The following is a 27,962-nucleotide window of genomic DNA, read 5'->3' as shown; positions in this document are numbered from 1 at the left end:
AGTGGGCATGCAGGTACAGCAGGCGGTGAAAAAGGCGAATGGTATGCTGGCATTCATAGCAAGAGGATTTGAGTACAGGAGCAGGGAGGTTCTACTGCAGTTGTACAAGGCCTTGGTGAGACCACACCTGGAGTATTGTGTGCAGTTTTGGTCCCCTAATCTGAGGAAAGACATTCTTGCCATAAAGGGAGTACAAAGAAGGTTCTCCAGATTGATTCCTGGGATGGCAGGACTTTCATATGACGAAAGACTGGATCGACTAGGTTTATACTTGCTGGAATTTAGAAGATTGAGGGGGGATCTTATTGAAATGTATAAAATCCTAAAGGGATTGGACAGGCTAGATGCAGGAAGATTGTTCCGATGTTGGGGAAGTCCAGAATGAGGAGTCACAGTTTAAGGATAAAGGGGAAGCCTTTTAGGACCGAGATGAGGGAAGCCTTCTTCACACAGAGAGTGGTGAATCTGTGGAATTCTCTGCCACAGGAAACAGTTGAGGCCAGTTCATTGGCTGTATTTAAAAGGGAGTTAGATGTGGCCCTTGTGGCTAAAGGGATCGGGGGTATGGAGAGAAGGCAGGTACAGGGTTCTGAGTTGGATGATCAGCCACGATTATACTGAATGGTGATGCAGGCTCGAAGGGCTGAATGGCCTACTCCACCTATTTTCTATGTTTCTATAATCCTCCAATGTAAGAGTGTGCTTGGGATGCAGACAGTGGCTATTGATTGCCCAGGCTTGTATGCCTGGACATGTGACTGAATATGTTGGTGTTTTCAGAGGAATTGGTGAGGGAACTGGCAAAACTTCTATTCTTATGACTTGCCATCAATAATGGTCTTTTGTTGCAGTAACCACGCTGGCCAGTGGAACCAGGTCTTCATACAGCCTGTTGCTGATGAAGAATTGCATGTGCCAGAGGATCAGGACCCCAAGGTGAGCAGCTATTACTTGTCAGTAGTTTCTTTTAGCTTGCTGCACTATCATCTCTTTCAGACATGTTAAAGTGTACTTGGTGTCATATGCCCTGTTTGGCTTAAGTTGGCGTTTTACACATGGTGTACACTGCAGCTAATGTGCAGTGATATTGAGATAATGTTTGAGACGTGGTAGCAGGCAGTCGATTGGGGACGCTTGAGGTGTAAGGTGTTCGAGTCAGAGAAAAAGTACAGCACCTCTAGCAGTTTGTTTCATGCACCCACTACCCTCTATGTGTGTGTAAAAAGAACAACTTCCCTCCCTCCTTTTGAACACCAGTCACCCTTCAACCTCTGACATTCCATTGAGCATAAATCCAGCCTATCCAATCTTTCCTTACAAGTAAAGCCCTCCATTGCAAGCAGCATCTTAGTGAATCTCCGTATTTTTGTCACACCATTCCTGCAGTGTGGGAACTAGAAATGCTCACAATACTCAAACAGTGTGGTGTAACCAATGTTTTGCACAGTTGTAATATGACATTCCAGATGGTACTCAATGGCTTACGAAGGCAAGTATATCAAATGCCCTTTTCATTATTCCATTCACCTGTGTCACCGTCTTCAGGAAGCTTTAGACTTGAAGACCAAGGTATCTCTGTACAGAGAGGGTCCCTGTCATTTACTGTGTACGTTACATCAGAATTTGACTTCCCAAAGTGTCTTGTTACTTGTCTGGATCAAATTCTATCTGCTACTGCAACTTCCTGGTTGAATGTTGAAGCTGTACTTACCTGGGTGTGTGGAGCTTATTCCGTCACTCCTGATGTGCCTGTAGACAGTGGGAAAGCTGCGTCAAGTGGTAGAATGGTACTTAGCACAAAATATTCAGTCCCTTACTTGATTAAAGTAGGTGTTTACTTAGTTGGTCCACTTATAATTCTGGTCAGCAATTACTTTTCTGAGATGTGGAAGGTATGGTATTTGGCCATGTATGTTAACGGGAAGTAATTAGATTCCTGTTGCTTTAAGAGAGTTATGATCCAGTCGGCGTTCAATCTGTACGTTCCTTGCTACCGACCAATTCAACTCAAAGCATTGTTCAGTTCTTGCTGCCTCAGGTGTGGGCTGTATCATTATCTGACAAGTTGAGAATAGAACTGATTACCATGCAATCATCAGCTACCGTATCTGATTGTGATTTTTCTCTCATTGCCAGTGTTGAGTACTACTGGAACACTGTGACTACAGGCAGGTCTCATCCTGAAGGATGAATCTTTGGAGCAAATCAGGGATGTGTTGGAACCTATGGACTTGGACCATATGATACAGGAGCTGAATTAGGCTATTAAGCCCATCAAATCTGCTCTGCTATTCAATCATTACTAATTTTTAACCCCATTTTCCCTTTAACCTTCAACCCCTTTACCAATCAAGAACTTATAAATTTCTGCCTTAAGTATATCCAATGACTCGTCCTCCACTGCAATATATTCCAAAGATTTACCATCTCTGTGTGAAGACATTCCCCTCAGTTTTAAAGGGACATCCTTTCATTCTGAGGCTGTGCCCTTGTATCCTAGACACTCAATCGAAGCATCTTCTCCATGACCACTATGTCCATGCCTTTCAGTATCTGGTGGGTTTCAGTAAAGCCCACCTCATCCTTCTGAACTCAAAGCAGAGACCCAGAGCTTCAGTCATGTATCCATGTCCATATGATTTGTGAAGAGACTTCAAAAATGACTGCATGGTTGTTAAATAATATGTGTCCTGGTTGCTCCACAGGAAACCTATCTGGAATACCTCTTTACTGCAGGTCGTTTTACACCTCAGGCTCTGCTAAAAGCTCTGCAGGTAATTGTTGAATTTGTGCCATTCGTGTAAAATAAGTTTATTTATTCACTGCCATTCTGGCAGGACTTCCCACTCGGTGTTCAGAAGGTGACTGAGTTGATATGTCCTGTGTTATGGCAGTTCTGATTATGGAAAGTTAGCTTTGTGGAAATCACAAATCATTGTCAACCATTTGAATTACAGAGTAAAAGTGAACTTTTACGAAATCTATGTAACAAAATAATGTGGGGGAGGTTACACTATATCAAAATTCCTTCAGTAATTTTTTTAAAAAATTGAAAACCTGTTAATAGAAGAAGAAATATTTTAAATACCAAAATACAAATATTTAAACTTGCCAGTGTGACCAGCCTAGGGTTGGAGAAATGAGTTCCCAGTGTAGTGCTGCACTGTAATCCCAGCCAGTGGCTCTGCACGGACCCTAGCAATGGAACGAAGAGCACAGGCATCCTTTACAACTAATCCCAGGCTCGGAGCAGTTCTCCATACGTACTCATCGAAAACCTTCTGAGTCCCAGTTGTTCACATCATCAGGAAGGTTTCTGCCACTGTGCAGGTTTCTAGCATCTGTATCACCTACTTGATAAGTTTGGCAATGTAATGGACATTGTTCTTCAAAGTGACTTATGAAACTAAAATCATTGGTAGAAGTGATAAGGTGCCACATAAATGTAAATCTTTATGTTAAACTCAAAAAGGAGTGGTGGTACATGAACAGCTATCAGCAATATCTCGATTGGTTAGGTGTTGAAACCCATGCTCTAGTGTTAGAAGTACTGCACGATATTTTGTACTGAGTTTTCTTGGATCAAAGTGATTGCAGTGATAGCAAGGTTTAGGAATGCATCTACATTTATAATATGGGATTCATGGCCGGGGTCGGGGGGGTGGGGGGGGAGCTGAGGGAAAGAAATAGTTTGTTATGGGAAAATTATGATACGGGTGCAGGATTATACTGTAATATGCCCAAATGTGGAGGGAGAAGCTGCAGTTTCCTAAGGGGACTGTTCCTTCTGCTATTAAAACACAAACGTGTTTTAATCACAGTCCTTGTGTTTCAACAGCAGTCGTCAATAGAGGTCAGCACTTTGATCCCTCGGTAATGGCATTGTAATGTCTTAAGCAACACACACACACAATACTATAGGAATTCAGCAGGCCAGACAGCATCTATAGAATAGAGTAAACAGTCGTTGTTTTTTGGTTGAGACCCTTCATCTGTACTAGAAAGCAAGGGGAGAAATCTGAATAAGAAGGTGGTGTGAGGGGAGGAAGAAGTACAAGCTGGCAGGTGATACGTGAAACCAGGAGAGGGGGAGAAGCTGAAGTAAAGAGCTGGGAGGTTGATTGGTGATAGAGATAGAGGACTGGAAAAGAGAGAATCTGATAGGAGAGGACAGAAGATCAGGAAGAAAAGGAAGGTGGAGGAGCACCTGAGGGAGGTGATGGGCTGGTAAGGAAATGAAGTGAGAGAGCCAGACACCCTGAGCCAATAGGCTGGTCCTGGACTTATTTCCTGGCATAATTTACATATTACTATTTAATTATTTATGGTTTTATTACTATTTAATTTATGGTACAATTGTAACAAAAACCAATTTCCCCTGGGATCAGTAAAGTATGATTATGACTATGAGGGGGAAACTGGGATGAGGAATGGTGAAGGAGTTTGGGGGGGCTATGGCAGTTACAGAAAATTCAAGAAATCGATGTTCATGCCTTCAGGTAGGAGGCTACTCAGATGGAATATAAGGTAACACACATCAAAGTTGCTGGCGAACGCAGCAGGCCAGGCAGCATCTCTAGGAAGAGGTACAGTCGACGTTTCGGGCCAAGACCCTTCGTCTAGTCCTGACGAAGGGTCTCGGCCCGAAATGTCGACTGTACCTCCTCCTAGAGATGCTGCCTGGCCTGCTGCGTTCGCCAGCAACTTTGATGTGTGTTGCTTGAATTTCCAGCATCTGCAGAATTCCTTGTGTTTACGTTTTGGAATATAAGGTGTTGCTCATCCAACGTGAGTGTGCCCTCAGTGTGGTAGTAGAGGAGGCAATGGACTGACGTACAGGAATGGGAAGTAGAATTGAAATGGGTGGCTCAGGGAAATCTTGCCTTTTTGTGGCAGATGGAGCGAAGATGCTCAATGAAGCAGTCTCCCAATCTATGTCGGGTCTCACCGATGTACAGGAAGACATGGGAATGGTAGTAACGCAACCCTCACTTGCATCTCCTCTATTTTGTGTACATCTGCCCTCATCCCCTCCTTCCACAGCCACACCAAGGATAGGGTTCCTCTTGTCCTCATCTACCACCCCACCAGCCTCTGCATCCAGCACATAATTCTCCATAACTTCCACCCACCATCTCAAATGGGATCCCACCACCAAGCACATCTTTTCCTTCCACCCCCACCCCAACTTTCCACTTTCTGCTGGGATTGCTCCCTATGAAACTCCCTTATCCACTCATCCCTCACCACTGATCTCCAACCTGGTACTTATCCTTGTAAGAGGAACAAGTGCCACACTTGTCCCTACATCACCTTCCTCACTAACATTCAAGGGCCCCAAATAGTCCTTCCAGGTGAGGCAAAACTTCACCTGAGAGTCTGTTGGGGTCATCTACTGTATCCAGTGCTGCCTCTATATCAGTGAAACCAGATGTAGATTGGGAGACTACTTCGTCAAGCACCTTTGCTCCATACGCCACAAAAGGCGGATCTCCCACTGGCCACCCATTTCAATTCTATTTCCCCTTCCCATTTCCACATGTCAGTCCATGGCCTCATGCACCTCCACAATGAGGCCACTCCCAGGTTGGGAGAGCAACAGCCTCCAACCTGATTGTATCAACATCAATTTCTCAAACTTATGGTAATTGCCTGCCCCCACCCCCCCCACTTTCCTTCACCATACCCCATATCTGTTTCCCTCTCTCACCTTATCTCCTTACCTGCCCATCACCACCTCCTCCTTCCCTTTTAACCATGGTGTTCTGTCCTCTCCTAACAGATTCCCCATCTCCAGCCCTTTATCTCTTTCATCTACTAGCTTCCTAGCTCTTTACTTCACCCTGTCCCCCCTCACCCAGTTTCATCAATCACCTGACACCTTATACTACTTCTTCCTCCCCTCCCACCACCTTATTCTGGCATTTTCCCTGTCTTTTCCAATCCCAATGAAGGGACATGGCACGAAATGTCAGATGTTTACTTTTCTGTAAATGCGCTATGGTCTGCTGGGTCCCTCTAGTGTTTTGGATTTCCAGCATCTGCAGATTTTCTCTGTTGTAATGTCTTAAAGCTGTTGGATGAGTGATTTAATAACTTGGGCACCAGAGGGAGCTCACTCTGCTTTTTAGAAATATGCTAATCTGAGAGGACAAATGTCTTTTTCTAACTGCCAGGAGCATTTGCCTTGATTCTGTTACTGCGTCTCAGGAACAATGAATTTCCCAATTACTTATCCTAGCTCCCTCCCTGCTTAAACCTCTGAACCATCCTTCTCTTTGTGAGGCTCGGAAAACTCTTCACTGTCCACTGATTTGCTCTTTATTTCACTGCTGTCACAGTAGCTGGTGTGCAGGTGGAAGAGGCTAGTTCCATTGCTTGTGGAAGTTGCAGAGTTGTACACAATAAGGATATTGAAGTCATTTCAGTGAGTTATAGCAGGCCCGGCTAGAAGCTTGCTAGTGTAAAACTCACGAGAATGTGAACGGCCTGCAGCTTTTTTAACTGGGTCCAGGTCTGAACCAACTAAGCTGGTGCTGTTACCTAGGAACTGCTAGTTGTGATTGTTCATTTCTGAGAATGATTACCCAAACCTTCAAACTAAAAACATAACTTTCATGCCCATTTTGTTTTGGGTATGTCAGTAACGCTCCATGCCAAAAGTGATTTGAGCTGTCTATATCATTTACATATTTGAGATGTTTGTGTTACTAGTGAGATAAGTAGATCTTGTGTCACCCATGTGCTGCCGTTTTACTTGCTCCATATCTAAGTGAACAGTGTAAGGAGGCTTCACATTATGGAAATCTGTTTACAATGATGCCATTGGAGATGCACACAGTCGGACTATAAACCATACATTAATTTCCATCCAGTGAATAAATGAGCAGCATTCATTTTTAAAACACTGGGAGGAGTGTGTCCTGCTGTCATTCTCTCAGATGAAAAATTGTTCAGAGTTATTGGCCACGTGGTAAAATTGTGACTTGTGCACTGAACTGGTAGAGGTGGCCTGACTATCAGTCATAGGAGACTGGAAAATCACACAGGCTACATTCCTATCGCCTACTACTCTGGCCATTGGTTTGGTTTCCTCTCAGATTAATCGGGGTGTGATATGTAAGGAATATTGCTAACTGAATAAAATGGTCAGAATTATGGAATTGTTCAGATTTACTAAAACACTATTCTTTGTCATTATTATGTTAAATTCTACTGTCTGATTCCTAATACCAACACATCTGTGTAGAAAAAGGATCTTTCCTTGTGTATATGGCAAATAAACTTCCTTCAGGCTTCCAGCCAGGTGCAGGTATCCCCGATGAGGATGGCAGAGTCTGTCATCGATGTGCCAGTTGCAATCGATAGCTGTACCCAGCTGGAAACCCGGAAAGAACTTGTACACCTCTGTAGCCCCTCAGTTTCCTTCTGCGCAGTGTCTTTGTACCTTGATGCTGTTGTCAATAGAAGCTGGTATTAAACCCTGTTTGTGTGCCATGAGCTGAAACAAATCTGATAAGTGTGCATCAGTTTGGGACTGAGGTTTTCACTTGTTCATCTTTGATTCAGATATACTGCCGAGGGGCAGACAGAATCCTGGACCCATCAATGGAGGGACTGAAGAAAGAAGTGACACTAGCTGTGGAAAATGCGGTAATGTTAGAAATGGTGGTGGGGAAGGCATGTCAGGGTAATATCAGAATGAATTGCTCCTTTCATGGTTTCAGATCAGTCTGCAGGAGCTTAATTTATAATAACTGGGGTGTGGCTATGTCACACAGTCAGATCCCCTTCTCCTTGCTGCATTCCTTCACCTTTCTGTAAAACGAAGCTGTCTTTCTCTAACCTAAATAGTTTAGTGACTCCTAGCTAATCAATAGAGTTTCCTTGAACTAGGAGCAAGTTAATCTTGCATGTTCATGTCATTGTGCATTCACAGAAATGCAGAGGGTTTTCCATGCATGGGGAATAGATTATTTCCTTTGAAGCATCTAGGTACATCAACTTGAGATTGGTTCTCTTTTGACTTCAAGGTCCAAGTGGGTTGTTTTAACCTAAATTGTTCTTGTTGTGTTCAGATTCAGAACAGTGTGACGGAGTACGAGTTCTCACAGGAGGTGTACCGTCAACTGCAAGTGGAGTTCTGGTCCAAGTTCTACGCCTGCTGCTTGCAGTACCAAGAGGCCTTAGCACGTCCCTTAGCATTGCTTGTCAATGATCACACAAACATGGTGTGTCTGCTTAAAAAGGTGAGGGTTTGGTGATGGCTAGGAGCTGAGTTTCCATTGGGTTCATAAACTTCTATCCCAACCTCCAGCATTAACAAGAGTCTAAGAGATGGTTTAGTAGAGGCACTTAAAGGGTAATTAATTTTAATTCATATTTTGTGTTATTAAGTAGTAACATATCCAGTCAAAAAGTTGTGATGTTTCAACGTCAAGTTTATTGTATGTACAAGTATGCACATGCACAGGTACAATGGGAAAGCTTGCAGTAGAAGCGCAAGCACATAATATCAGTGTTCACAAGAAAAATATAAAATATAAGTTGCACACAATTTGTAGAATAAAGAGCACAAAGTCTATCTTTGTGCAACGATCAAAATGGTCATAGTATTGCTAAACTGCAGTGTTTATGGGTTGTGCTGGTTCGTTCAGGAACCAAATGGTTAGAGGGAAACCAAGGATTAAGGGAGCTAGGGCTTTACTCTCTGGAGAGAAGGAGGATGAGAGGAGACATGATAGAGATATACAAGATATTAAGAGGAATAGATGGAGTGTACAGCCAGCGTCTCTTCCCAGGACACCACTGCTCAATACAAGAGGACATGGCTTTAAGGTAAGGGGTGGGAAGTTCAAGGGGGATATTAGGGGAAGGTTTTCTACTCAGAGTGTTGTTGGTGCATGGAATGCACTGCCGGAGTCAGTGGTGGAGGCAGATACACTAGTGAAATTTAAGAGACTACGAGACAGGTATATGGAGGAATTTAAGGTGGGGGGTTATATGGGAGGCAGGGTTTAAGGGTCGGCATGACATTGTGGGCCGAAGGGCCTGTATTGAGCTGTACTATTCTATGTTCTATAAAACAGCTGTTCTTAAATCTGGTGATGTGGAACTTCAGGTTTCTGAATTTCCTGCCAAATGGTAGTTTTGAGAAGATGGAGTCGAGTCCTATTCTGATAACTTGATCTGAAATCTAGGCTGACCCACTAATGTAGTATTGAAGAGTTGGCTTTTGCACTAAGACCTCATTTGACTCCTCAGCTAAATAATTAAAGATTTCATAGCAATATTCTGAAGAAATGCAGGACATTTTCATTGAGCTTATTTTTTTTTATCCTTTAGCATAAAGCATCAAATCAGCTAATCTGGTTATTTGCTGTTTATGGGACTTGCAATATGCAAATTACATGTTGTATTGTGACTCTTCAAAAATATTTAATCGTCGAGCATACATAAAATAAGGTTCTTTATACCCTTTAATTGTATTAATGAAGTGTGTGAATTTTGGCAAAGAAAAACACAATTCTACTTTCTCCAATTAACCAAAGTACAGCTAGCTTGATCAGTGAGTGCTCTTGAGGCAATGGCTAATTTAAATGCTGCAGATTTCATTTCTGCTTTGGAAAACTATGGATGGCAGTGGCACTAGTTCTGAAGTGTTCCCAGAGTAGTGGTGACTGAAGCCAATCACAAGGCCTCGTTGTTGAGACTGGGTGTTGGGGTATTCCTCACAGTTTAAAACTTTACAGTATTTTTTCTACTTGTACCACACATCTTGACAATCTAAATCGTTTATCATTAATTATGGACATTGCAATTAGTGGGAATTCAGGCATCAGTTGATCACATTTGATGCATCTGAGATGTCATTGCATATGCTTTTAGTGGATGAATGTAACAGTCCCAAAAACAGTCTCTTCCATTAAAAGCTTTGGTTGCCAGGTTTTGGTTTCTAAAGCTTCAACCTGGAAAAAGCCTTCAAAAAATAATAATGGGGCTTAAATATGGAGCCATACCTGTACTCCAGCTGAGAATTGTAAATGTTGATGAGAATGGTCTGAATCTTACAGACAGTAATTGTGACTGTTACTGATAAACTGTAGACCAGTAATTGTAGATGTTACTGAGGTTGATTCCTTGACCTGTAATCATCACTTTGGATGAGCATGAGCTGAATAGTCTCGGCCTATACTTGTAGGCATTGGTGAGGATGCCATCAGTGCTCTAGACCAGTAGATGAGAGTACTGGAGCGTGGTATTGTAGATCTGACTGTTTCTTCTTTTGCAGGGGTTTATGTCTTTCATGTTTCCCTGCCTCACTATAGATCACCTCTACATGTCTTCTGATGAGGGGCTTTTTCTAGAAGATGAGTGCTCCCTCACTGATGGTGAGTAACATTGATGGTAGCCAGTTTTATTGACAATTCAAATAGGTCTTTAGATGGCATCCATCCATTCCCCTGTATGTTTACTTGCTCTGTGACTCTGGCTGCAGTCTACTCATTCCTGAAGGTTTTCTTTGTCAACTCTTCCCATGCCTGCATTTTCGTCTATCATGAGAATCCGGAGTAGTAGGTTTATGCCAATGCCTCCACCTTCCAGTTTCCCTGTCTCACACCATCCTAACTTGAAAATAAGTTGCTAATCCTTCAGCATTGGACACAATTCCTAAAGCTCCCTATACATAGCACTCCCACTGCTTACTTCCTTTGTTCCTTCCTAGACCGACAGCCTTTTTCTGTGCTAAATTGTGTATGTGTGGTCACTCCTTCCTGTACCTTTTTTTTTAAATCTGCAAAGCTGTTCTTCTATGAGGGACAATTTAAGTTGATTTATTTGATTTAGAACTTAATCTTTCTGATTTAAAAGATCAAAACAGCTATAAGCTGCTTCAAAGAGGGGCTTTGTACAATGCTGAATAATTGGCAATAGTTACTACAAGTGGGTGAAGATGTGAGTAATGCAATATAGGCAGCAAAGTGAATACTTAGTATGAAATAAAGATTGTAGTTACCATTGATAACCCAGTGTTATTTAACTCTGTACTGGATACCCTACCACATTGAGGAGCTAATCAGATGCCTTTTTGGTAATCCAGAGATGCTGGTTCAAATTGCACCATGGCTAGAGTAAAATTTAAGTGTAGTTCATTAAGAAAAACCAGAATTAAATAACAAAAACAGTCATTCATAGTGATGGCTTTCAGATTCGGCCGTGTTTCTCACCAAACTGTTCCAGTATGGTTACCACTGACCGCATGGGCTTTTTGCCCAGAACAGAATGAGTAGGTCACATCCAATCCTGTTAATTAGTTTATCCTCAATCTTCAAGCAAGTGTCATCAGTAGAGATATCAGGCTATACCTGTTCACAGGCACCTGAGGACCACTCAGTTCCAGAACTCATTGCAACCTTTGGTTGGAATGTTAAAAACTGATTTCCGGAGTAAATAATTTTTAAAAAACTATGGATTTCAGGAATCTGAAGTATAAACAAAATGCTAGAAACACTTGTCAGGATTCCAGAGGGGAGGTGAGCGAGACTGGCCCTGATAGTAAGACAGCAATTGACCAAGTATGGCTTAAAGGGGCCCTGGTAATCCGGTCATTGAGCATCAAGAGGAAAGTATTCCAGTGATTGGAGATGCACACCATTAAAAGCAGGTGTTTGTTAGGTCAATTGTCCAAGCAGAGAGAGTTCCTCAGTGTCTGAGACCCAGCTATCTTCGGCAACTTCTCAATGATCTTCCATTTAGTCGGAAGAAAGGATTGCTGCTGATGATTGCGTTGTTTCTTTCCGTTCGCCTGTAGTGAACTGTAGAGTGAGACATCATTTGGATCCAGGCTGATAAGTGACAAATAATATATGTGCCACACATATCAGTTAATAACCATCTCCAGCAAGAAAGTCTGACCACTTATCCGTGCCTTTCAGTTGTCAGTTCCCTATCATCAACATTAAGTATTACCATTGACCAGGAATTTAACTGATCCATTACGAGCAGGTCAGAGGCTGAGGAAGAGTGATTTTTTTACCTGCTGACGCCAGAAGCCAGTGTTGATTCTGAAGCTACAAGCCAGTGTGTGATAGAATATCATCTTGTTCATGTGAGAGTTGCTGTATCTGCTCTCAGGCTTGTCGTGATCGAAGATGTAGCAGTCTGATTGGCAGCCCAGCCCCCAATCTAAATGTTGATTCCCTTGCTATCAGTGCGTAGTACCTGCAGTGGGTACTCCTTTTTTTTATATACAAAAAAAAGTTGCTTACTTGCCTGCATGACTCTGTCGGCACTTGCCAGACCTGCGACCCCTACCTCATGGGCAGCAGGCACATGTGACCACCACTGCTACGAATTCCCCCTCTTGAGTGGTACACCATCCTGATCTTGGAAACTTTACCAGTTTGCATTGTCACCTGGTCTAAGTCATGGAAATCCCTCTCCAATATCATTGTGGGAGTACCTTCAGTCAAACGGAGTTTGGTGATTTATAGCAACACACACAAAATGCTGGAGGAACTCAGCTGGTTAGGTAGGTCCATGGAAAAGAACAGACTGTCAACGTTTCGGACTGAGACCCTTCTTCGGGACTGGAGAGGAAGGCAGAAGACACCAGAGTAAAAAGGTGAGGGAAGGGAAAGAGAATAGCTGGAAGGTTGATAGGTGAAGCCAGGAAGGGTAAAGGGATCTGGTAGGAGAGGAGGGTGGACCATAGGCTAAAGGGGAGGTGTAGTGACACCAGTGCGAGGTGATAGGCAGTTGAGAAGAGCTAAGAGGCCAAAGTTAGGAATAGAAGAGGAGGGGAGGGGGGTGGGAATATTTTTTTACCAGAAGGAGAAATTGATGTTCATACCATCAGGTTGGAGGCTACCCAGATGGAAGAAAGCTGTTGCTCTGCCACCTTGAGGGTGGCCTTATTGTGTTACAAGACGAGGTCATGGACCAACATGTTGGAATGGAAATGGGAATTGGAATTAAAATGTTTGGCCACAGGGATCTTCCACTTTTGGCGGATAGAGCGGAGGTGCTTGAAGCAATGTTGAGGAGGCTGCATTGGGAGTAGTGGATGCAATAGGTGACCCTAGCAGATTTGCAGTGAATTTTTGCCTCACCTGGAAGGACAGTTGGCCCTGAATGGAGGAGGTGAATGGACAGATGTAGCTTTTTGGCCGCTTGCAGGGATGAGCTGGGAGGGAGGTTAGTGGGGAGAGACGAATGGACGAGGGAAATCACAGAGGGAGTGATCTCTGCAGAAAGCAGGGGTGGGGGTAAAGATGAGTTTGGTGGTAGGATCCCTTTGGAGATGGGGGAAGTTGCGGATAATGGCATGTTAGGTGCGGAGGCTCATGGGCTGGTAGGGAAGGGCAAGGGGAACTCTCACCGTGAAGGTGGTGGGAAGATGGGTGAGCATGGATGTCCAGGAAATGGAGAAGATCCGGGTGAGGGCATCATCTATGGTGGAGGAAGGGAAACCCCATTCTTTGAAGAAGGAGGGCATTCCTGATGTCCTGGAAAGGAAAGCCTCATCCTGGTAACAGATGGGGCAGAGATGAAGGAACTGAGAAAAGAGAATAGTGTTTTTTTTTTCTGGAAATGATGGGAAGAGGTACATTAAAGATGGCCATAGGAATTGGTAGGTTTATAAAAGTTGTTGGTTGAGAGTTTTATCTCCAGAGATGGAGACAGAAATCGAGAAAGTGGAGGGAGGTGTTAGAAATGGACCAAGTGAATTTAAAGGCAGGGCGGAAGTTCGAGACAAAGTTGATGAAATTGATGAGCTCAGCATGGGTGCATGGAGTAAAGCCAGATCTAACCTATAGAGAGGCTTTGAGGAAAGAGAAGCAGAATAAACGGTGTAAAGACAGTAAGGTAGAAGGGCTGAAGTGTGTGTACCTCAATGCAAGAAGCATCAGGAACAAAGATGAACTGAGAGCTTGGATATATACATGGAATTATGATGTAGTGGCCTTTACAGAGACTTGGCTGGCACCAGGGCAGGAATGGATTCTCAATATTCCTGGATTTCAGTGCTTTAAAAGGGATAGAGAGGGGGGGAAAAGGGGAGGAGGGGTGGCATTACTGGTCAGGGATACTATTACAGCTACAGAAAGGATGGGTAATGTAGCAGGATCCTCTTTTGAGTCAGTATGGGTGGAAGTCAGGAACAGGAAGTGAGCAGTTACTCTGGGGGTATTCTATAGGCCCCCTGGTAGCAGCAGAGATACAGAGGAGCAGATTGGGAGGCAGATTTTGGAAAGGTGCAAAAATAACAGGGTTGTTATCATGGGTGACTTTAACTTCCCTAATATTGATTGGCACCTGATTAGTTCCAAGGGTTTAGATGGGGCAGAGTTTGTTAAGTGTGTCCAGGATGGATTCCTGTCACAGTATGTGGACAGGCCGACTAGGAGGAATGCCATACTAGATCTAGTACTGGGTAATGAACCGGGTCAGGTCACAGATCTCTCAGTGGGTGAGCATCTGGGGAACAGTGACCACTGCTCCCTGGCCTTTAGCATTATCATGGAAAAGGATAGAATCAGAGAGGACACAAAAATTTTTAATTGGGGAAGGGCAAATTATGAGGCTATAAGCCTAAAACTTGCGGGTGTGAATTCGGATGATGTTTTTGCAGGGAAGTGTACTATGGACATGTGGTCAATGTTTAGAGATCTTCTGCAGGATGTTAGGGATAAATTTGTCCTGGTGAGGAAGATAAAGAATGGTAGGGTGAAGGAACCATGGGTGACAAGTGAGGTGGAAAATCTAGTCAGGTGGAAGAAGGCAGCATACATGAGGTTTAGGAAGCAAGGATCAGATGGGTCTATTGAGGAATATAGGGAAGCAAGAAAGGAGCTTAAGAAGGGACTGAGAAAAGCAAGAAGGGGGTATGAGAAGGCCTTGGTGAGTAGGGTAAAGGAAAACCCCAAGGCATTCTTCAATTATGTGAAGAAAAAAAGGATGACCGGAGTGAAGGTAGGACCGATTTAGAGATAAAGGTGGGAAGATGTGCCTGGAGGCTGTGGAAGTGAGCGAGGTCCTCAATGAATACTTCTCTTTGGTATTCACCAATGAGAGGGAACTTGATGATGGTGAGGACAATATGAGTGAGGTTGATGTTCTGGAGCATGTTGATATTAAGGGAGAGGAGGTTTTGGAGTTGTTAAAATACATTAGGACGGATAAGTCCCCGGGGCCTGATGGAATATTCCCCAGGCTACTCCGTGAGGTGAGGGAAGAGATTGCTGAGCCTCTGGCTAGGATCGTTGTCCTCGTTGTCCACGGGAATGGTACCAGAGGATTGGAGGGAGGTGAATGTTGTCCCCTTATTCAAAAAAGGTAGTAGGGATAGTCCGGGTAATTATAGACCAGTGAGCCTCACGTCTGTGGTGGGAAAGCTGTTGGAAAACATAGGATCTCTGGGCATTTAGAGAATCATGGTCTGATCAGGGACAGTCAGCATGGCTTTGTGAAGAGCAGATCGTGTCTAACAAGCCTGATAGAGTTCTTTGAGGAGGTGACCAGGCATATAGATGAGGGTAGTGCAGTGGATGTGATCTATATGGATTTTAGTAAGGCATTTGACAAGGTTTTACACGGTAGGCTTATTCAGAAAGTCAGAAGGCATGGGATCCAGGGAAGTTTGGTCAGGTGGATACAGAATTGGCTTGCCTGCCGAAGGCAGAGGGTCATGGTGGAGGGGAGTACATTCAGATTGGAGGATTGTGACTAGTAGTGTCCCACAAGGATCGGTTCTGGGACCTCTACTTTTCGTGATTTTTATTAACGACCTGGATGTGGGGGTAGAAGGGTGAGTTGGCAAGTTTCCAGGCGACACAGAGTTTGGTGGTGTTGTAGATAGTGTAGAGGATTGTCGAAGATTGCAGAGAGACATTGATGGGATGCAGAAGTGGGCTGAGAAGTGGCAGATGGAGTTCAACCCGGAGAAGTGTGAGGTGGTACACTTTGGAAGGACAAACTCCAAGGCAGAGTACAAAGTAAATGGCAGGATACTTGGTAGTGTGGAGGAGCAGAGGGATCTCGGGGTACATGTCCACAGATCGCTGAAAGTTGCCTCAGGTGGATAGGGTAGTTAAGAAAGCTTATGGGGTGTTAGCTTTCATAAGTCGAGGGATAGAGTTTAAGAGTCGTGATGTAATGATGTAGCTCTATAAAACTCTGGTTAGGCCACACTTGGAGTACTGTGTCCAGTTCTGGTCGCCTCACTATAGGAAGGATGTGGAAGCATTGAAAAGGGTACAGAGGAGATTTACCAGGATGCTGCCTGGTTTCGAGAGTATGCATTATGATCAGAGATTAAGGGAGCTAGGGCTTTACTCTTTGGAGAGGAGGAGGATGAGAGGGGACATGATAGAGGTGTACAAGATAATAAGAGGAATAGATAGAGTGGATAGCCAGTGCCTCTTCCCCAGGGCACCACTGCTCAATACAAGAGGACATGGCTTTAAGGTAAGGGGTGGGAAGTTCAAGAGGGATATTAGAGGAAGGCTTTTTACTCAGAGAGTGGTTGGTGCGTGGAATGCACTGCCTGAGTCAATGGTGGACGCAGATACACTAGTGAAGTTTAAGAGACTACTAGACAGGTATATGGAGGAATTTAAGGTGGGGGGTCATATGGGAGGCAGGGTTTGAGGGTCGGCACAACATTGTGGGCCGAAGGGCCTGTAATATGCTGTACTATTCTATGTTCTATGAAGCAGCACCAATGCAGATATCAGTGTAGCAGATGAGAGTTGGGGAGTGTTAATGGGGAAGGCTTGGACATGGACTATTCTTCATGGCCAACGAAAAAGCAGGCATAGCTGGGCCCCGTACTGGGGGTGCCTATGGCTAGTTCTCGAGTCTGGAGAAAGTGGGAGGAGGCAAAGGAGAAATTGTTTAGGGTGGGGACCAGCTCTGCTAAATGGAGCAGGGTCGTGGGGAAATAGTTCTTTCACTGAGAAAGAAGCAGAGAGCTTTAAGCCTGCCTTGATGGGGAAATAGAAATGTATAGACACTGGACATCCATAGTGAAAATGAGGTTAGGGCGAGGGAATCGGTAATTAGTGAGGAGATCGAGAGCATGAGAAGTGTCGCAGATGTAGGTGGGAAGGGACTGAACAAAGGGGGATATAATGGAGAAGAGGAATGAGGGCACGAGTTCATTGGGCTAGGAGCAGGACAATCAGGTTTGTGGATCTTGGGTGGGAGGTAGATAGAAGGGAGCAGTGTGAAGTAAGGGAGACGTGTATTTAGTAACAGTGGATGGGAGTTCTCAGAGTTGATGGTGTTGGAGAGAGTTTCCAGGTCAGGCAGCTCACCACTATCTCCAGGGAGGTTTATGATAGTCAGTCAGTGTTTGCCTAATGATGTGGTTCTGTAGCTGTCATGAATCAACTTGGATGATTGGATGGAATTGTGACCTCCTGAATAATTGACTCACTAGGCCTTTAAGTAAAGGTGCCAGTGGCTTTCGTAACAACATTATCCTTGGAGTGAGTTGGTACCCAGCTCAAGTAAACTGGCTTGGAGGTTAACAAGAATGTTATATGGTTAAGGCCTTGGGCCTGGAAATGAAAGCACAGTTTATCCCAATGTTTTGTGGAGTTCATATCTGAGAATTCTAAACAGTAACTGGTGTTTCGCCTCTGTTGGTTTTAAGGTCTGTTTCACTTCCATGTATGTCTAGTCCTTTTGTACACCTCAGCGAGGTTAAAGTAAGAGCTGCTATCTGCAATACTTAAGAAGATTTTTTTCCTGTTCTCTTAGATCCAGATGTAGCACGGGACCTACTTCAGTTAGTGCAGTGTCTTCGACTGGTGGGAGACTCTATCACAATGGAAATGGCTTCTTTAATGGACACAGCAGTGAGCCACCTGCAGCCCCCTGAGAAAGCAGCAGAGCAGATCCTGGAGCACCTTCTGGCCAGAGACACGTGAGTAAGACTGGTTGTCAGCATTGTACGGAATTCAGTAATACCCTTCAGACGAAAAAGGGGTAAATTCTTGGAGAAAAGCTTTGTGGGATGTAAGGAGCAGGTGGGTGGTGCTGGTAAGATTGCTCTTCAAAATGGCCATCTCTATAATTTAATATTGAATTTCTGATGAAAGGTTGAAACTTGCTCTTTGATGGTAAGAAGGTGCTGATTGTAGGTACCTGGTTCTTAGCCATTGTCAATTGTGCTAGTTGTAAAGGTTCTCATTATTTACTAGGTGACAGTCACTTGCCTACTTTGATATCCATTTTGCAATTTGTCATCTTCTCTCACTACACAACCACCAATCTCCAAGGTCAGAGCAAATGGCAACATAGATACATGTTCTGCCAAATATAATATGACTTGTGTGCAGGTAACATTGCTGTCCTGAATGCTAGGTGCCTGTCTTCTGTGAGTATAAATCTGACTTTCAGTCGATGAAAAATGATTCTCCAAAACAGGGCAAAGGCGGCTATGAATAACGTAGTTTCTTATTCTTTTAAGTTGGAAGTATTGTAATTAGAACCTTTTTGAGCTTTTTAACAGAGTTTCATTGTTGAGATTAACAATAAGTACTGTGGGGAGAGGCTTGTCCATTAATATCCCTTATGCTGACGACCAGTATTTTTTGTCCATCATTGGGTCCACTTGCTTGATCTACAAGTATTTGTTTTTCTGTCATGTCAGGAGTACTATGGAAAAAAGCTTGGTATAGGCAGTATCTGCAGTGCTAAAACAGGGTTTGGTGTTGAGCACATCACTGGTCTCTTTTCACCCTTCAGTGGTGGAACTGATGGCTTCCCTGCTGCACAACAATTTATTGAATTGTGAGGCTGATCTCTGAGACCAAGAGGTGTACAAAAGGACTAGACATGCATGGAAGTGAAACAAAGACCTCAAAACATTAGGCTAGATCCACCAGGTTACTGTGGGAGGTGAGGGAAGAAGTTGCTGCACCTTTGGCGAGGATCTTTGTATCCTCACTGACCATAGGAGTAGTACCAAAAGATTGAAGGATAGCAAATGTTATTCCTTTGAAGAAAATTAAAAGGGATAATCCTGGGAAATAAACACCAATGAGTCATATATATGTCAGTGGTGAGCTTTGAGAAAGAATAATCTGATTAGGGATTTGTGAGGGACAGATTGTAAATCATGAGCCTGATTGAATTCTTTACGGAAGTAACGAAGCAAATAGATGAAGGTAGAGCAGTAGATGTGATGCATATGGATTTTAGTAAGGTGTTTGACAAGGTTTCCCATGTTGGCTCACTCAAAGTCAGAAGCTGTGGAATCCATGGAAATTTGGCTACACGGATCCAGAGCTGGTTTTTCCGCAGATGGCAGAAGGTGATTGCAGATGGAACGTATTCTGCCTGGAGGACTAGTGGTGTTCTGCAGGTAAATGTTCTGGAAGCTTGCTTTTTGTAATTTTTATAGATTATTTGGATGAGGAAGTAGAAGGCTGGGTTAGTAAATTTGCATATGACCACGAAGATTGGTGATATTGTGGATAGTGTATAAGGTGGTCATAGGTTACAACAGGATAAAGAGTTAAGCTGAAAAGTGGCGAATAGTGTTCAAAATGGAGAAGTTTGTACCAGTTCTCTTTGGAAGGTCAAATTGAAGGCAGTATACAAGAATAATGGCTGCATTCTTAACAGTATGGAGGACCGTATCAGGATTCATAGATTCCTCAAAGTTGCCATCCAAGTTGATAGGGTCATTAAGAAGGCATGAAGTGTTGACCTTCATTAGTCAGAGGATTGAAATCAAGAGCCACGTGGTAATGGTGCTGCTCTGGTTAGACCATGCTTGGAGTATTGTGTTCAGTTCCGGACACCTCATGAAAAGAATGTGGAAGCTTTAGAGAGGGTGCAGAGGAATTTGCCTGGATGCTGTCTGTGTCATAGAGCATGTCTTATGAGGAAAGGTTGAAAGGGCTAGGAAGGATGAGAGGTGACTTGATGGAAGTACACAAGGTGATGAGAGGCATGGATAGAGTGGACAATCAGTACCTTTTCCCCCAGAACAGCAGTGGCTAATTGAGAAGGCCTAATTCTAAGATGATTGGAGGAAACTGTAGGAGGCAAGTCAGAGGTAAGTTCTTTACACAGAGTGCTGGGTGCATGGAGCTTCCTGCTAGAGGTGGTGATAGCAGTATAGTCGTTAGCATCATTTAAGAGGTTCTTATGTAAGCATAAGTTCTTATGTCTGGATGAAAGAAAATAGAGGGTAATGTGGGAGGAGGGTTAGATTGATATTGGAGCAGGTTAAAAGGTTGGTACCATGTCGTGGGTTGAAGGGCCTGTATTATGCTGTATTCTATGTTCTAGTCATATTTCTCTCATTATTTGTAGAGAAACACATATGGAGCTGCAAAGTAAGCTGCAGGATATCCATAACCCAGGGAACATAATCCAGCTGCTGCTGCGGGAAATGGACCTAGAGGGCGATCTGGAGCCAAGCAATGGTAGGGTGAAGGCTGGATACTGGTGGGGGAGCTGGAAATTCAGAGGATCAGTGAATTCTGATCTGTGCCTGGCAATCTAGCAGTGCCTTTAGAACCGGTATTTTTGGGGATACTTTTTGCATTGTGTGCTAAATGATGCAAGGTCACAGTGAAGCTGTCCACCTGCAGACTGAGGTTCAGCTTTGGGACTGGACAATCCCTTTATATTTCAGCTAGTACATAAGCTATATATAAACCAGTACACGTCCTTTCTGGGTTACAAATGATTAACTATTGGAGACTGGCAGGATGGATTTGCCAGTAACTGCGAGATTGCAGATCTCTTTTTCTGAGTGGAAGTAGGGAATTTCTGCATGCTGTTCCCCCTCCAATTCCCCCATCTCCCCATCTCAGTCCAACCATCTCACTGGGCGGCAACAAAGTGGGATGAGCTGACCAGAGTGGGGAGCACTTAGCAAATTCACTCAGAGTCAGTGACACCAGCTTGGGCTACTGCCCATGCCTGCTCACCTTCCCATAAACCGCTGTTTCTGTGACCTCTCCCACACATTGTGTTGCTCATTTCTGGGTTACAACAGTTCTCAGAAATGCAATCTTTTCATAATCACAGGACTGCCTATGAAAATGTTATGGTAGAGGTTTCCCATTGTGCTATCAAGTGTCACCGATGCTGCATGTTCATATTTCATATTTCACTAAAAGACAATTTGTCTACAGTTCTCTACCTCTGAAGTCAGAGCAGGAAGTGTGAAGCCTGAGTGACTTTCTCCAGGTAACTGGATACTTGTTGCTTTGATCTGGCCTGGTGGTTCTCATGTTAATTTGTTGCTGTTGTTGAAATAAAGTAACTGGAAACCTGCCTTTCCCATGTGAAGGCGCTGTTTATTTTGTTTTATGTCCTGGGCCAAGATACTGTTATTCCTTTCCCTCAAAGGAACATGAATAGATTACCATTTGACTGCTGTGAGTCAGTTAAGAAATGTTTGTGTACTAGCTAGTCAGTTTGGCACGTCTTCTATTTACACCGTGCTGATTTTTAACTGGGGTCCTTTAATGCAGACTTCTGTAGTCCCTTGACACTGTTGAATTACATTAACTTGTGCTACTTGCCCATTGTGCTGTGTCTTAGAACTGAAACGTTTCTGATTTCCTTTGTTGTGATCTTCCAGACCAGTCTTTGCGGATCCGAATGAACGTGGCCCAGTTTTATGGCAGCAATGTTGCCATTAATGTCATGTGCCAGTCTGCATACCACATGTCCTTGACCCGTTTCCTTATGTGTCGTGACCTGCTGATTCTGCAGCAGCTAATGCTGCATCTTGGAGACAGTGTAAGTGTTCTTTCAGCTGCAGAATATATCTCAAGCCTTTCAAACAGCTTTGTTATAACCATGAAATGATTTTTCCTTCGGTTTTTAATGTTTGGATACAGAAGTTCTGCTGCAATTGTGTTTCAGAATCAGAAATCAACATCAGCTTTATTATCACTGACATATGTTGTGAAATTAGTTCAAAGTAAATTTATTAGAGTGTATATATGTCACCATATACAATCTTGAGAGTCATGTTCTTGCAGGCATTCATAGTAAGTACAAGAAACACAACAGAATGAATGAAAGACCACACCCAATAGGATGGACTAGCAACCAATGTGCAAGAGACAAAAAGAACAAAATAAATAAGCAATCGATATCAAGAATGAGATGAGAAACCTTGAAATTGAGTCCATAGGTTGTGGGAACAGTGCTGGGGGGAGGAGAATTGAATGAAGTTATTCCCTCTGGTTCAAGAGCCTGATGGTTGAGTTGTTCTTGAACCTGGTAGTGGATCCTGGGGTTCCTATACCACCTTTCTGATTACAGCAGTGAGAAGAGAGCTTGGCCTGGAGGTCGGGGTCCCCTGATGGATGTTGCTTTCCTGGAAAGCACTCCGTCTAAATGTGCTCAGTGTTGAGGGCTCTCCTTGTGATGGATTGGGCTGTTTACTTTTGTCGTCTTTTCTGTGCAACGGTGTTGGTGTTTCAATATCAAGCCACGATTCAGCCAGTCAATATACTCTCCATTACACGTCTATAGAAGTTTGTCAAAGTTTAAAATGACATGCAGAATCTTCACAAGCCTCCCAATAGTTGGTATAGGGGCTGCTGTGCTTTCTTTATAATGGCACTTGCGTGCTGGACTTAGTACAAATCCTCTTAGTTGGTCACACCACGGAATTTAATGTTGATCACTCTCTCTACTTCTGGTCACCAGAAGAGAACTGGCTCGTGGACACTCGGTTTCCTCTTGAAATCAATAATCACCTCCTTGGCCTTGTTGGCATTGAGTAGGAGGTTGTTGTGGCACCACTCAGACAGATTTACAGCCTCCCTCCTATACGCTGATGCATTGCCACCTTTGATTCTCCTAATGACAATAATGTTGTCAGCAAACTTAAATGTGGCATTCGAGCCATGGTTAGCCTCATCCTCCGACTCTTTCACTTTACACTAAGCATACAGCCTTGTGGTGCACCTGTGCTGATGGAGTTTGTGGAGGAGATACTATTACCAATCTGGCTGGGGTCTGTAAGTGAGGAAATTGAGGATCCAGTTGAACAAGGAGATATTGAGGCCAAGGTCTTAAACCTTATTGATTGGTGTTGAGGGAATGATAGTATTGAATGCTGAGCTGTAGTTAATAGAAGAGCATCCTGATGGCTGCTTTGCTGTCCAGATGTTTCAGGGTTGAGTGAAGAGCCAATGAAGTGACATCTACTGTGGACCTGTTGTACTGGAAGGCAAAGTGGAGTGGATCCAAGCAGCTGTTGATATGTTTCATCACCAAACTCTCAAACTACTGGTCACAGTAGAAGTCAGCGATACTGGACAATAGTCATTGAGGCAGATTACCACGTTCTTCTTGGGCACTGGTATAATTAAAGCCTGCTTGTAGCAGGTGGGTACCTCAGACTGCGGAAGTGAGAGGTTAAGTACCTCAGTGAGCGTTCCGGCCAGTTGATCAGGACAGGTCTTCAGTACTCAGCCAGGTACCCCGACTGGGCCGGTTGCATTCTGTGGGTTCACCCTCCCGAAGGAAGTTCTCACAATGTTTCAGTAGTTCTATTTAATATCAAAGAAAGTATAATGTACAACCTGAAACTCTTGTCCTTCGTAGACATCCACAAAAACATGTTACCCCAAAGAATGAATAACAGTAAAAATGTTCAATTTCCAAAGCTCCCACTAGCCACTCCTGCGCACAAGCAGCAGCAAATCATCAATCCCCCACTTCTGCAGAAAGCATCAGCACTCCACCCACCAAGCAAGCAAGAGCCAAGCCATGCAGCACTAATTATTCACCCAACCGTTTGACATACCAAAGGCTGTTCTCACTAATGAAGGAGAAGAGAGGTGTCACACAGTGAGAGGGGAAACTAACAAGACAAACAAAAAACATCTAGCTGATTATGATGTTAAAATCTGCCCCATCGCATTTTTTTCCCGGGTTCTCTGACTCGTAAATCAGCAACACACTCTCCCCCACTGTTGAGAGAGAGCAGTCCGAGTACAGAGGCCTCCAACAGCTGATCCACTGTTCCCGATATTCCATTTTCTCCTACAATGCTTCAGTCTGGGACACCATCCAAGAACCGGTTCATCCCTGGGGCCACAGAGCCTCAGCACTCTGAGGGCGTTCTTGTCTTCTAGACCGCGTCCTTGGGATATCAAAAAATGGGTGGTTGGTGAGCCTTGGGAGCAGGAACCATCGCTGTAAAGAATTGAAGTTTGAGTGTAGCTGTAGGTCAGGAACTTCAGCAGAACCCCATCCACCTTAAAAATGAAAAGGACCTTAAAGGTAGAAATTAAGCTGCACTCAGAGCACGCTGGAGGAACTCAACAGGTCGGGCAGCATCAGTGGAAACGATGAGTCAACGTTTTGGGCCGGAACCCTTCGGCAGGACTGAAGAAGGAGGGGGAAGGATTTGAAGAATGCTTGTAGGTTCAGTTGAAAGACCAGTAATTTGAAAGACAAAGGGATGGGGGAGGGGAAGCAGGGACTGGTTCTCACACTTAAATAACTTTTCTTTTGGCTCTTCCCACTTTCTTCAGACTAAGGGTGTAGCTATGGGAACTCTCATGGGACCCAGCTACGCCTGCTTCTTCATTGGTTATGTGGAACAGTCTGCTCCAAACCTATTCTGGTACTGCTCCCCAACTTTTCCTTTGGTACATTGACGACTACATTGGTGCTGCTTCCTGCACCCATGCTGAGCTCGTCAATTTCATCGACTTTACTTCAAACTTCCACCCAGCCCTCAAATTCACTTGGTCTATCTCAGACACTTCTCTCCCCTTTCTCGATGTCTCGGTCTCCATCTCTGGAGACAGACTGTCCACTGACATCTTCTACAAGCCCACTGACTCTCATAACTACCTCGATTATACCTCTTCCCACCCTGCCACATGCAAAAATGCCATTCCCTGTTCCCAGTTCCTCCGTCTCCACTGCATCTGCTCGGAGGATGAGGCTTTCCGTTCCAGGACATCTCAAATGTCCTCTTTCTTTAAGGATCGTGGTTTCCCTTCTACCGTCATCAATGATGCTCTCACCCCATCCTCCCATCACCACAAGAGGGACAGAGTTCCCCTTGTCCTCACCTACCACCCCACCAGCCTCCGGATCCAGCACATTATCCTCCGCAACTTCTGCCACTTTAACAGGACCCCACCACTAAGCACATCTTTCCCTCTCCTCCCCTGTCCGCTTTCCGCAGGGATCGGTCCCTCCACGACTTCCTTATCCGCACGGCCATCCCCACGGATCTCCCACCCGGCACTTATCCCTGTAAGCGTAAGTGCTACACCTGTCCCTACACCTCCTCTCTTGCCACCATTCAGGGCCCCAAACAACCCTTCCAGGTGAGGCAACACTTGTGAGTCTTTTGGGGTCATCTATTGCATCCGGTGCTCCCGGTGTGGCAGCCTCTACGTCGGTGAAACCGGACGCAGATTGGGGGACCGCTTCGTCGAACACCTCCACTCCGTCTGCCATAATAGACAGGATCTCCCGGTAGCCACCCACTTCAACTCTGCTTCCCACTCCCATTCAGATATGTCCAATCATGGCCTCCTTTACTGCCATGATGAGGCTAAACTCAGGCTGGAGGAGCAACACCTCATATACCGTCTAGGTAGTCTCCAGCCCCTTGGTATGAACATAGAATTCTCCAACTTCTGGTAATTCCCTCCCCCTCCCTTCCTCTATCCCTATTTCACTCTGCCCCCTCCCCCAGCTGTCTATCACCTCCCTCATGGTTCCGCCTCCTTCTACTACCCATTGTTTTCCTGCCTATGACGTCCCTGCTTCCCCTCCCCCACCCCTTTGTCTTTCAAATTACTGGTCTTTCAATTGAACCTACAAGCATTCTTCAAATCCTTTCTCCTCCTTTGTTCAGTCCTGACAAAGGGTTCCGGCTCGGAACGTTGACTCATCGTTTCCACTGATGCTGCCCGACCTGCTGAGTTCCTCCAGCGTGCTGTGAGTGTTGCTTTGACCCTAGCATCTGCAGATTATTTTGTGTTTAGAAATTAAGCTGTTTCCCCAGATGAGCTCAAAGAAGCCACTCTGTAATACCATTGTAGCTCAGCTTCAGAGACTGAAATTACAGGGTCACCGAGGGCTGTGGGAGTTCATGAAACTCCCACAGCCCTTGTCATGAAAGTGTCTCCACGTTTTGATGGTCAGAGTGAACCACCTATGCCATTTGGGTTCACTTTGTCGGAGGTGATGGTATACAAACCCTGCCACAGATGTCGAGCATCCTTCAGTGCTTCAAGTTTGGTCTGGAATTGCCACTTCACATGTGAGGTGGCTTTCCAGAGATTGTACCTGGACCTCTTACATTTTACTTAGTCATCAGACCCGAACACAACTGATCTGGCTCTCAGCAGATTCCAGATCTCATGGTTTATCCAGGGCTTCTGGTTGGGGAAGGCTCTGAATGATTTTGTGGATACACATTCATCTCCAACAGTTTTTATAAAGTCAACTGTGGTGTATTTGTTTAGATCCACTGAGCCTTTGACCACGGTCCAGGCCACCCAACTGAAAGCAATCCCATAGCTGGTCCTCTGCCTGTATGCAGATAGGAGGAGGACAGCCAAATGAACAGATTTCCTAAAGTGTAGTCTAGAGATCGAATGGTGGACATTTTTTATGGTAGTCTAGCAGTTGTCGAGTGCATTGTGACCCCTGGTTCTGTAGGTGATGTTGATAATGGAGCAGAGACTTCAAACAAGCCTGATTGAGGTCCCCAACAATGATTTAAAAGGCATTGGGGTAGACTGTTAAATGTTTGCTGATGACGACACCCAGTACCTTGAGTGTCTGCTTAACATTGGCCTTTGGCAGTATGTAAACTGCAGTTAGGATCACGGAGGAGAACCCTCTGCTTTAAATTAGTTGCCTTTTGGAAGCTATACAGTGCAAGACATAAGTTACAACAAAAAATAGTGCCAATGAGGAATTGCAAGGTAGTGTTCATGGACAATTCAGAAATCTCATGCAGAAGAGAAGCTGTTCCAAAACATTTTGAGTGAGTCTTCAGGCTCCTATACCTCCTCTCCAATGGTAGTAATAAGAAGAGAACACGTCCGCATGGTATCTCCAAAGTGACTGACTTTTCAAAGTATTTACTTCTGGGTTTGCATACTAGGCTCTTTGGATTTTTATCTGTTATTTACGTTTATCCAGGATTTTTAAAAATGGTATTAAAGTTGGAGGAAATTCCTTTCCAAGGATGCTCCAACCTCAGTGACTGAATTAGAGCAATATTACTATAGTTTGGTAACTCTGGGAGTTCGTATCTTTAGAATTTGTGTCTATATTGAACCTGCAGAGAGCATTTCATAACAGCTCTTCTTGTGTGCTGCTCTACAGGTGAGTTTGGGAGCTGGTGGATACCTCTTGCAGCTCCAACAGGAACTTATTCCTCGGACATCACTCCTCGTGTGCTCCTACTTTGTAATGAGATGGGCTTGTCAGTCCTTGGCATCAGCAGTGCCTGGTGACACTTTGTAAGTAATCTAAGATCTGAGGAAAGAAGTATTTTTATATAACATCTAGTTCCTCTGGTGAAACACAACCATAAAAGATACCTAAGTTTAACTTGATATTAAGACAGAAAAAAAGCTGGAGAAACTCGGTGGGTGGGCAGTATGTATGGAGGAAAATAGACAGCTGATATTTCGGATTGAGACCCTTCACCTTGCAGTCCTGATGAATGGTCTTGACCCAAAATATCAACTTTCTATTTACATCCGTAGCTGCTGACTGGCCCGCTGGATTTTTCCAGCTTTTTGCCTGTTGCTCCATATTTCAGCGTCTGCAGACTCTTGTATCTCTGTCTTAATATAAATGCTAATTGTTTACCAATAGCCAAGCATTAAAAAGGGGTTAGTTCAAATAAGGTAGTGCAAAAACAGAGGGGAAAACTTGTAAGGAAGTGTTCATGGATTCACTGTCCATTCAGA

General features: G+C 44.2%; 1 protein-coding gene across 2 annotated transcripts in view; it reads left to right on the top strand.

Annotated features, from left to right (window-relative positions):
* The window catches only part of nup160 (nucleoporin 160), a 127,836-nt gene that overhangs the window by 41,879 nt on the left and 57,995 nt on the right, over window positions 1-27,962 (top strand). For both annotated transcript variants that reach the window (XM_063062298.1, XM_063062299.1), the window contains 9 exons: window positions 852-936; window positions 2,706-2,774; window positions 7,570-7,653; window positions 8,079-8,249; window positions 10,292-10,391; window positions 17,770-17,935; window positions 20,338-20,450; window positions 21,620-21,780; window positions 27,370-27,506. In XM_063062298.1, coding sequence (XP_062918368.1) covers window positions 852-936; window positions 2,706-2,774; window positions 7,570-7,653; window positions 8,079-8,249; window positions 10,292-10,391; window positions 17,770-17,935; window positions 20,338-20,450; window positions 21,620-21,780; window positions 27,370-27,506 — 1,086 coding nt within the window. The remainder of the gene's footprint in view (window positions 1-851; window positions 937-2,705; window positions 2,775-7,569; window positions 7,654-8,078; window positions 8,250-10,291; window positions 10,392-17,769; window positions 17,936-20,337; window positions 20,451-21,619; window positions 21,781-27,369; window positions 27,507-27,962) is intronic.

Source organism: Mobula hypostoma, chromosome 11 (genome assembly GCF_963921235.1).
Source record: "Mobula hypostoma chromosome 11, sMobHyp1.1, whole genome shotgun sequence".
NCBI lineage: Eukaryota > Metazoa > Chordata > Chondrichthyes > Myliobatiformes > Myliobatidae > Mobula > Mobula hypostoma.
Note: the sequence above shows the minus strand (reverse complement) of the source record. Positions and strands in the feature narration are given on the sequence as shown.